The sequence below is a fragment of the Silurus aristotelis genome, assembly GCF_946808225.1.
Source record: "Silurus aristotelis genome assembly, chromosome: 23".
NCBI classification, from domain to species: Eukaryota; Metazoa; Chordata; class Actinopteri; order Siluriformes; family Siluridae; genus Silurus; species Silurus aristotelis.
The window spans coordinates 137,519-148,580 of record NC_139596.1 but is presented as its reverse complement, the minus strand read 5'-3'; the positions used below and the strand labels follow the sequence as shown (position 1 = coordinate 148,580).

The 11,062-nt window shown below is 43.2% G+C and overlaps 2 protein-coding genes across 5 annotated transcripts in view; one reads left to right on the top strand and one right to left on the bottom strand.

Annotated features, from left to right (window-relative positions):
* Window positions 1-6,208, top strand: part of spef2 (sperm flagellar 2) — a 40,365-nt gene extending 34,157 nt beyond the window's left edge. For all 3 annotated transcript variants that reach the window (XM_083527572.1, XM_083527570.1, XM_083527571.1), the window contains 8 exons: window positions 1,625-1,854; window positions 1,958-2,052; window positions 2,137-2,289; window positions 2,772-2,861; window positions 3,064-3,240; window positions 3,431-3,586; window positions 3,744-3,863; window positions 5,778-6,208. In XM_083527572.1, the coding sequence (XP_083383698.1) occupies window positions 1,625-1,854; window positions 1,958-2,052; window positions 2,137-2,289; window positions 2,772-2,861; window positions 3,064-3,240; window positions 3,431-3,586; window positions 3,744-3,863; window positions 5,778-5,876 (1,120 nt within the window). In that variant the 3' untranslated portion in view covers window positions 5,877-6,208. The remainder of the gene's footprint in view (window positions 1-1,624; window positions 1,855-1,957; window positions 2,053-2,136; window positions 2,290-2,771; window positions 2,862-3,063; window positions 3,241-3,430; window positions 3,587-3,743; window positions 3,864-5,777) is intronic.
* Window positions 6,209-7,032: 824 nt separating this feature from the next.
* On the bottom strand, window positions 7,033-10,785 carry LOC310718656 (serine protease FAM111A-like). Of its 2 annotated transcripts, none has more exons than XM_083527574.1 (3): window positions 10,691-10,785; window positions 9,428-9,491; window positions 7,033-9,347 (listed from the first exon to the last, which is right to left on the bottom strand). In XM_083527574.1, the coding sequence occupies exon 3, from the start codon at window positions 9,260-9,262 to the stop codon at window positions 7,553-7,555; it is 1,710 nt and encodes a 569-aa protein (XP_083383700.1). In that variant the 5' UTR covers window positions 9,263-9,347; window positions 9,428-9,491; window positions 10,691-10,785; the 3' UTR covers window positions 7,033-7,552. The 2 variants fall into 2 exon arrangements, with proteins under 2 accessions (XP_083383700.1, XP_083383699.1); XM_083527573.1 differs by having other exon boundaries at window positions 9,428-9,496; window positions 10,691-10,763.
* Between the last annotated feature and the right edge of the window lie 277 nt (window positions 10,786-11,062).

The window sequence follows — 11,062 nt, the reverse complement described above, 5'->3', positions numbered from 1 at the left end:
GCAACATCACTGCACACACACACACACACACACACACACACACACACACACGGCACACACACACACTACACATACTGCACACACACAGTACACACAGGACAAAGCAACATCACTGCACACACACACACACACACACACACACGGCACACACACTACACATACTGCACACACAGTACACACAGGACAAAGCAACAACACTGCACACACACACACACACACACACTGCACACACACTACACATACTGCACACACACACAGTAAACACAAGACAAAGCAACATCACTGCACACACGGCACACACACACACTACACATACTGCACACACACAGTACACACAGGACAAAGCAACATCACTGCACACATACACTACACATACTGCACGCACACACACAGTACATACACACTACACACACTACTCATTGCACACACACACACTCCACCCTGCACACGCACACACTACACACTGTACACACACACAGTACACACACGCTGCACACTACACACACTATTCACTGCACACACACACTACACCCTGCACACACACAGTACACACACGCTGCACAAACACTACACACTGCACACACACACAGTACACACACACAAACACACTACACACAAACACACACACGCTGCAAACTGCACACACACTACACATACACATGCACATAGACCACACAGACACACACACACACACACACACACACATTGTACACACAAACACACACAAACACACACACTACACACATGCACACACACTACACCCACTGCACCCACACGTAGCACACACTACACATACTGCGCACACACAGTACACACACGCTGCACACTACACACACTATTCACTGCACACACACACAGTACACACACAAACCCACTATACACAAACACATGCACGCACACACACACTACACACACAAACACACTACACACACACACACATGCTGCACACAGTACACACACAAACCCACTATACACAAACACATGCACGCACACACACACTACACACACAAACACACTACACACACACACACACACACATGCTGCACACTGTACACACACTACACACTGCACACACACTACAAACACACTGCACCGTGCACACACACTACAAAGACACTGCACACACACACACACTACACATACTGCAAACACACAGTACACACAGGACAAAGCAACATCACTGCACACACACACACACTACACACTACTGTGTGTATATATCAGTGTGTGTCTGTGTGTATCGGTGTGTGTTGGTGAGTTTTTTGGAGATGTGTGTGGAGGATGGTGAACACAGGTTAGATGTTGGGAACAGGAAACATGCAGGAATCTGAGACTCCATACTGTCATTTATTATTATTATTATTATTATTATTACTTAGCACTTAACAAGGAATTAGTTTTAGTGGCAGAAGCTTCCAGCAAAATAAACCAAATAAAAGTTATTGCACATTTTATAAATAAAGAGGATTATTGCACTAAAAGTACAGATTTAGATGAGTACAAGTGGAGTTGAACAAATGTTATTTTATTATTTTATTTTAATATTATATATTTTGTTTTAATGTGTTTTTAATGACTAATTGATGCTTCATGTGTGTGTGTGTGTGTGTGTGTGTGTGTGTAGCATTGATCAGCTAGCAGTCATCATTCGTCACCACATCGAGAGCGGCTCACAAATCACACATGAGCTGACGTTAGCATGTAGCAACTTTCTTATCGATGGAGACACACGTGTGGTGGTGACTCCGCCCCCTCCATCCCACACACTCCCTCCTGAAGTGACCGATAAGGGCTCTCCAACTGTGCAGCAGCTGTACAACCTGCATTCCCATCTGCTCAACATCGCCCCTACAGGTCAGGAGGAGAATATATATTTATAACACTTATACTCTGATACATGTGTGTGTGAAATAGTGTGAGTAATAATGTGTGTGTGTGTGTGTGTGTGTGTGTGTAGGTCTGGTGTCCTGTGGTACATTGTGTGAGGTCCTGACTCTCTGCATGGGTTCAGATGTTCTCTTTAAAGCCTGGATGCGACTCATAGACTCACTGGTACACCAACCTGACCTCTGACCTTTCACCTCTGATTAATATTCAATGTTTAGGTGTAACGTGTGTGTGTGTGTGTGTGTGCAGGACTGTGGGATGGTGGACTGGCGTCAGTTCCTGTTGAGCGCTGCTTGTCCGTGGCCACTTCCCTCACAGGCACAACTAAGAAATACGCTTACACACTTCAAAGAGCTCGACACAGAGGGGGGCGGAGTCATCACACTACAGCAGTACCTACAGGTACACACAAACACACAGAGGGGGGTGGAGTCATCACACTACAGCAGTACCTACAGGTACACACAAACACACAGAGGGGGGTGGAGTCATCACACTACAGCAGTACCTACAGGTACACACAAACACACAGAGGGGGGTGGAGTCATCACACTACAGCAGTACCTACAGGTACACACAAACACACAGAGGGGGGTGGAGTCATCACACTACAGCAGTACCTACAGGTACACACAAACACACAGAGGGGGGTGGAGTCATCACACTACAGCAGTACCTACAGGTACACACAAACACACAGAGGGGGGTGGAGTCATCACACTACAGCAGTACCTACAGGTACACACAAACACACAGAGGGGGGTGGAGTCATCACACTACAGCAGTACCTACAGGTACACACAAACACACAGAGGGGGGCAGAGTATACACACTGCTGAAATAACTTCCTATGTGTGTGTGTATGTGTGTGTGTGTGCGTGCAGGTGGACTTGTGGTTTCCAACTCACAGAGAACTTCCTGTTCCTGATTCAACCAAACCTCAACCCAGTGACAGACTGACCAACCTCAGAAAGGTATTGTGTGTGTGTGTGTGTGTGTGTGTGTGTGTGTGTGTGTGTGTGTGTGTGTGTGTGTGTGTGTGTGCGTGTGTGTGTCATTGTGCCCACACCTCAACTACCACTGACATGTACAAGCCACGCCTCCTTCATGAGAACTGAGAGTGTTTGAATTTATGGTACTCTATGTGTGTGTGTGTGTCTGTGTGTGTGCGTGCAGTTCTTCTTTACTCTGTTCTCAGACTCCGCCCACTCCCCGCCTGTGTGTGACTACATGAACATGCTGCTGTATTTCTGCTCTCATCCTGAACCAGCGCACGGATTTACCAGAGCACTGAGCCTAGTGACACAACACACACTGCGCTACACACACACACACAGCACCGGCCTGCTGCAGGTATACACACACACACACACACACACACACACACAATGCTAAAGTTTCTCACACAGAGTAAAGCTGAGGGGACTCACACACAGATCTCATTTAATTCCTTCCTGCTACAGAATGGTGTGTACACTAAAGGTGTGTGTGTGTGTGTGTGTGTGTGTGTGTGTGTGTGTCTGTGTGTGTCTGTGTGTTACAGTCCTGTGTCACGGGTGGTGTGTGTGATGAAGAGGAGGAGGTGTTTGAGGGTGATGAAGGTGGTGTATCTGTGGATGATGTTCTCAGAGTTGTGACTCACAGAGGAGCTCCAATCTCATCTCACACTACAGTTTACAACACAGAGGAGCTGAAGCAGGTACACACACACACTCACACACACACACACATGCACACACACACACACACACTGATACACCCATGTGTTTTAAGTAATTTTATTCCTGGTTTTCTTCCTCTGTGTGTGTGTGTGTGTGTGTGTGTGTGTGTGTGTGTGTGTGTGTGTGTGTGTGTAGGATCTCATGGAGGTGTTTGAAAGGCTTGGTTTTAACCCCGACACAAAAATACCGTTTAATTTGTTGTCTCAACAACCACTTCTTCAACAACTTATGAACACATCACAGTACCTGCTGAGAGTTAGTACACACACACACACACACACACACACACACACACACACACACACACACACACACACACACACACACACACACACACACACACACTAACCAAGACAGTAAACTGTTTTCATCCTGCTCCTGGTGTTGTTCTCCTGTGAGGGACAATGAAATACATGAGATATAAATGAACAGTGAGGAACAAAAAAGTTTTGTTTGGTAAAGTGAGGGACAGTGAGGTATGTGGGGGACAGTGAGGTATGTGAGGGACAGTGAGGTCTGTGTGGAACAGTGAGGGACAGGAAGGTCTGTGTGGAACAGTGAGGGACAGTGGGGTCTGTGAGGAACAGTGAGTGACAGTGAGGTCTGTGTGGAACAGTGAGGTATGTGTGGAACAGTGAGGTCTGTGTGGAACAGTGAGGGACAGTGAGGTCTGTGTGAAACAGTGAAATACATGAGATTTAAATGAACAGTGAGAAACAAAAAAGTTTTGTTTGGTAAAGTGAGGGACAGTGAGGGACAGTGAGGTATGTGAGGGACTGAGGTCTAGTCAAGTCAAGTCAAGTTTATTTGTATAGCGCTTTTCACAACAGACATTGTCTCAAAGCAGCTTTACAGAAAACAACAGTGAAGGTGAAGGTGTGCGTTTGTCCCTGATGAGCAGCCGTGGCGACAGTGGCAAGGAAAAACTCCCTTAGATGATATGAGGAAGAAACCTTGAGAGGAACCAGACTCAAAGGGGAACCCATCCTCATATGGGTGACATCAAGAGTTTGGTCATAAATCTTTCAACAATACAGAACAATTTGTGATCATCATAGATCCAGCATCAGCTTCTCCATGCCAGGGCCTTTAAACACTCGGCATCTACTTCTCCATGATCATCCATAGGTCCATAATCTTCACGAGGTGGGACGTGACTGGAGCTGGCCAAACCTCAGGATGCCTCGGGATGGGGAGAGAAAGAGAAGCAGTGGAGAGGAATTAGCGTAGCTGCTGTTCATGATATTAACAGCACAAGTTGATAATGTGCATGTGATCAGATGTTCTGGAGCACAAGGTTGTGATGTGATGTGTGTGATGTGTGTTATGTGTAGGCTTTGCTAAAAAGATATGTTTTTAATCTACACTTAAACTGGGAGAGTGTATCTGAACCCCGAACACTGTCAGGAAGACTATTCCAGAGTTTAGGAGCTAAATGTGAAAATGCTCTACCGCCTTTAGTGGACTTTGCTATTCTAGGAACTACTAGAAGCCCAGAGTTTTGAGATCTCAGGGAGCGTGACGGATTGTAGCGTGTTAAGAGACTGGATAGATACATGGGAGCCAAACCATTTAGTGCTTTATAAGTGAGTAGCAGTAGTTTGTAGTCTATTCGAAACTTAATAGGAAGCCAATGTAGGGACGATAAGATTGGGGTTATATGATCGTATTTTCTTGACCTAGTAAGAACTCTTGCTGCTGCATTCTGAACTAACTGAAGCTTGTTTATTAATGATGCAGGACATCCACCTAGTAATGCATTACAGTAGTCTATTCTAGAGGTCATAAACGCATGGACGAGCTTCTCTGCATCAGATATAGATAACATATTTCTTAGCTTATTTCTAAGGTGAAAGAAGGCTGTTTTTGTAACTTGATTGATGAGGTCTGTGTGGAACAGTGAGGGACAGGAAGGTCTGTGAGGGACAGTGAGGTCTGTGAGGAACAGTGAGGTCTGTGTGGAACAGTGAGGGACAGTGAGATCTGTGTGGAACAGTGAGGGACAGTGAGGTCTGTGTGGAACAGTGAAGAACAGTGAGGTATGTGTGGAACAGTGAGGGACAGTGAGATATGTGTGGAACAGTGAGAGACAGGGAGGTCTGTGTGGAACAGTGAGAGACAGGGAGGTGATGTGATGAAATGTGATGAAATCTATTAAATTTCCTACAGGACTTGTCCCAAGTTTTGGAGATCCAGCAGAGTTCTTCAGTAGAAGATCCTGCAGGTGAAATTCCATCCACACCAACACCAGGAAAAGCTCCACAATAATGTACATGGACAGGATCAGTTCCCTCGTGTAAATTCTTCACTTATCAAAACTCATCTCACTGATACACCATCCACACCAACACTCTCCTCTCTTCACCAACTCCACTGATGGACCTCCACAACCTTCATCTACAGCTGAGGATCTTCTCTCACTGCTGTGTGGCTGCAGGATGGAATGTAAAGTCACCATGGAGAGTGAAGAGCAACCAAGATAAAGTGGAGAGAAGCACGTCTTTATACATCTCGTACACATCTCTCTTTCTCTCTCTCACACACACACACCTGCTTGTTTCTCCTCTTAAAGCTCAGTAAAATGTGTCTGTATAAAACAATTTAATCTCCTCTTTCTCTCCTTCTCCCAGAGTGAGAGTGAAGGCTGAGGGTGGTCCAGACTTGTTTGTTTAAAAAGTGTGTGTGTGTTTATGAGGTTTGTGCAGATTTTTATTGTGAAAATTATGATGTTCTCTGATCTTCATACTCACACGGTTGCTTCCTGAGGTGGAGAACCAGAACCTGAGTATCAGACTGAAGCTGTTATTGAGATCATGTTCAGAGAAAACAGGAAGTGTGAGTGTGAACAGGAAACTGATCAAAGGCTGGACTGCACCTTCTACCTCCAGGAGAAAGTCTGAGGAAGTCGACATTTCAGCACCAAATAAGCTTCAGTGTGGAGAAGAAAATGTTTCTCACACTCTCACACACACTCTCACAGTGTGAAACGTGTGAACTATGAATGTGTTCAGTGTAGATGATATCAGCTGAGTGAGAGATCAGGATAGTTCCTCTGTTCACCAGCAGGGTCTCACTTTAACCTCATAACAACTACGTCCTGTTCACTTTCAGCTCACTTCCTGTTTTAAAGTGCAGCGTGATTAAGAAGTCTTGCTGTAACCAGAGTTTGTAAGTCTGGAGTGTTTTTGTTCTTTCTGGTGGTCTGCTTGTTCTCGCTGTGTGGAGAAATGGGTTTGGGTTTGGGGATGATTTTATTTAAAGGTTTGATGGAGCTCCATGTTCATTGATCCTGAGAGTGTGAAACGATTTAACCCTTTGCCACATGTACATTCAAAACCAGAACCTCACACAGGAACATGCCAACAACATGGAGATGACCCACAGACCTACAATCAAGCAGGAAGAACATCAAAAGAAACCCATCTCTTTTCCACATTTGATTTTATTCTCATAGTTTGCTAAAATGAAGATTAAGCACAATGTAGGATCATGAAAGTAGAGAGAAAAGTCAAATCAGTGAAAAGAGTAAATATTAACATCAGCAGTCATGGGGAAGTTCAGAGGGAGAAAGAGAAGGCAACACCTGATGATCTGCAGGTCCTGCAGTGAGGAGATGCTCTGAGCAGAGATGTGTGTGTGTGATAGACACTCGGAGTAGAGAAGCTCCACACTGAGAAACTCCTGGACACCACAAAGGTCACTGATTACAGACAAAAGCAACTAACAGTAAAATGAAGCCATGAGACAGAAGTGAGATGATTGCAGAACACATGCAGTAACCAATCACTGGTCCATCAGATTCATTTTCCTCTTGATTCCAGCATTTTATTCTTCAGAAGTGTCTACTGAACACATCAGTGTTTGAGGTTTCAGGAACTCTTCTGTCAGGTGGTGATGATGGTGGTGGTGATGTGACTTGGTGTCGTAAGTGGATTTCATCATCATCAGTCAATGATCATGGGCTCAGGATTTCCCTGTAGCTGTTTCTTTGCCTCTTGTAGAACATCTCTCATGTTGCTTTTCTGCTCAAAATACTGAACTACATCATCTCTTTTTAACTCACTGCACTGTGTGAAGATGTGAACCAGAGCAGGGAACAGTGGCATGGCATATTCCATCACACTCCTCGTTCTCTTTCCTTCTTTATAAGCATAACCCCCGGTGTGGACACCAATCAGGCTGCAGGACTTATCAAACACTGGTGAGCCAGAAGATCCATGGAAGAAACAGGAATGGTAAGGGATTTTTGAATGATACAGAGCATTATCCTGCAGGCAGCGTTGTGTCAAGACATGACACATATTAACATGTGAGTTGTGATGAAGGTGTGTCTTTGCTTTTTGCTGAATGTCCTGCTTTGGGATAATAAAACAGGGGTCCATACGTTTGATTCCACCATCTGGGTGTCCAATAATGCAGATGTCACCACTGGTGGAAGGATAACTATAATAATCCAACAGTTCAGGAAGTTTCAGGTCAGAACCGTCCTTGCTCAGTTCCAGCAAAGCATAATCCAGAGGGTTCTCCATGTCATCTTTACTCTTCAAGTAAGCTACAACGTTCTCCACAGATTCCACATTTCCTGCATTGTTCAGATCTTCAAATCCAAACACAGCTGTCAGAGGCTGTTTCAGTTTTGCTGAATTAGAGACTAAATCTCCAACAACATGAGCATTGGTGAGAACATATCTACCAAAGAGTAGAAACCCCGATCCTATGGCAATACCATCACTGCGGATCTGGCAGACGGAGTTGGACATCTCCAACAGCTTTCTCACTTTCTTCACCTCGGAAAAGCTCTGAACACTTTTATCATACTCTTGTCTGAAGAACTTCTTTACTTCAGCATTATTCTTCAGATTCTTTCGTTCTTTCAGAATCTTTATCAATTCTTTATGCTGAGCTCGGAGAAGGTTCAGGATCTCCACTGAATTTGGGATCATTCTTATGTCTAAGTGTTTTGTAGACTTTGTTTCTTTCATTGGTGTCTCTGGTTTCTTCTCTTTACACTTGGTGGAATCTCCATTGGGGTTCTTTTCCTGAGCAGTATCAGGAACTTCACTTTTAATATTCTTCTGTGTTTTACACTTATGACTTGACTCCTCATTTATCTCTTCATTTAACTCCTGACTTGACTCCTGGCTGCCGGGGGGATGAGGTGACACACGGACCCAAAAACACTTTCCATCCAGATAATTAACGAGGTTAGACAGATCTGTTTTGCTCTCGCTCTCCTGCTCGAAGAGGATTCCTTTCCTGAAGATCACACTGTTAAATCTTCTATCACGCTTCAGTGCCATTTTCACCTTTTCGTCTTTCACTGCCCACACACATACGTAATCCACCCTTTTTCCTAATTCATAGTTCTTCATCAGCTTTTGGATATTATCACCATCACCTTTAGTCCTGATGTAGAAACTAACCAAGTTGTCACGTGAATAATCAGTGCGTGTCTTCATCTTCGCTGGATGGCTGTTTCCATCAGATTTAATGAACATGATGTCCAGAAGCTCGTTGCTGTCGAGGAGATAGCTGGGGAAGTCTGGTGTGATGGCAGCTCTAGACATTTTCTCTCTCCTTATGACTAGTTCCTTCTCTTTTCCCCCATTTCTCACAGATGCGCTTAAATGTGGAGTTTGTTTGAAGAATCTCATGGACGGTCAGATGAACATTATAGCTCACTTCATACTTATCGCTTCTGTAATTGAACCTCAGTATGTGTCCACGATCTTCTGTTTTCTATGAACATGTGAGAAAACACAATTTGAGCTTTGTGGAAATTACAGATACAGTATTCTTCTCTAGAAATGATTACTCACTATCTGAGAGGGCTTTATGTCCCATCCACTCTTCTCTCCTTCCTCTTTACAGTAGTTTTGCATTCTTGACTGGAAAACACACAAAGATCAAATGAAACTTTGAAACTGTAATGACATTCGACCTTTTATTGTCTACGTGTGTGTGAGAACCACCAACAGCAAGAAATCAACAGAACAGCAAGTGAATTCTCTCAACTCTGCACAGATTCGGTGCGATTCCTCAGAAAGATCTAATTAAAGATCTGATTAAAGATCTGATTAAAACCCGTTTAAATCATTCGGTTCAATCGGAATGCTCCACTTATTAACAGTGATTTGCTGCCACCTACTGGCGATTTTTAATTTCACATTGTAAAGTTAATTCAGATTTTTTAAATAATGTCAAATATTTTCAACGTTTTATGTATAAAATATCTAAAATTAATAATGCATTTGTAAGTGCAGATTAAAGCATTACATGTCTCTCAGTGCAGCATTAAACAGTGTGTAAATGCATCCAAATGCCACTTCAGATGCAGCTTCTGTTTCCTCTGCATTGTAAAGAAGAATTTTGTTGATGCTGATTTTACTTGCTTGCTAACAGCCAAAATGTCTATTTATTCAAATTTACTGACTAAATGTAAGATTATGAATCAGAAGATGATGCACAGATATAAAGGTGAAAAAATGTCCATTAAATGTAAATATTAATGTAAACTTAATGGAACAGATGAATGTGTGTTAATGCTGTGGACTGACCACCACAAAGATATGAAGAATATAAAGAATATCCAACGCCTGCAGTCCACAGTAATCCTTCACTTACCAGCACAATTACACACTCAGATAAATATCTTCTAATTATCCTTATTGATCAAATCCAAAAAAAAGAGAGATTATATTGTGAATACTGTCTCATGTGTTTTACTCTTGTGTTTGTGTTGGTTTAACATGGAGGATGTTCACAAGAACGTGTCCAAGTGCAGGGACAAAAAAGAAATTAGTTTTTTTTGCCCAAAATCTACATTTATAGAATTATGAAAAAAAGAAAAACCTGGAAACATTTTGGTGACTAAAAAAGAAAAAGAAAACAGACTTCTAATCCATTTCTATTGACTCTCTCTAATTATACCTCATTACAGTCAGGATAAATATAATCCCCATTTCTCTGGTATAATATAATAATATTATAGAGTAATACAGTGTATAAAGAGTTATAAAGAGTTATAAAGAGTAATAGTGTAGAAACAGGACAATTTGCTGTAATATAATTAAATGTTTTACCTCCGAACAGAACCCGCGCGCGCCTCACACTTTACCCGAGACGTGGACAGAAGCTCGCGTCAGCGCGCGCTTCCAGCTCGCGCCAAAAATACTCTAACCTGATTGGTTTTTTTTAAGTTTTGAATTTCAATTTCGTTTCGTTTAGTTTAGATTCTCCCTCCCTGGATGTGACGTCACCTCACAGAGGCACCACGCAACAGGTATTGAGTCATGTTGTGTAAGTGGGGTGTGTGTGTGTGTGTGTGTGTGTGTGTGTGTGTGTGTGTGTGTGTGTGTGTGTGTGTGTGTGATTGTGTGTGTGTGTGTGTGTGTGTGTGTGTGTGTGTGTGTGTGTGTGTGTGTGTGTGTGTGTGATTGTGTGGGCGACTAAAG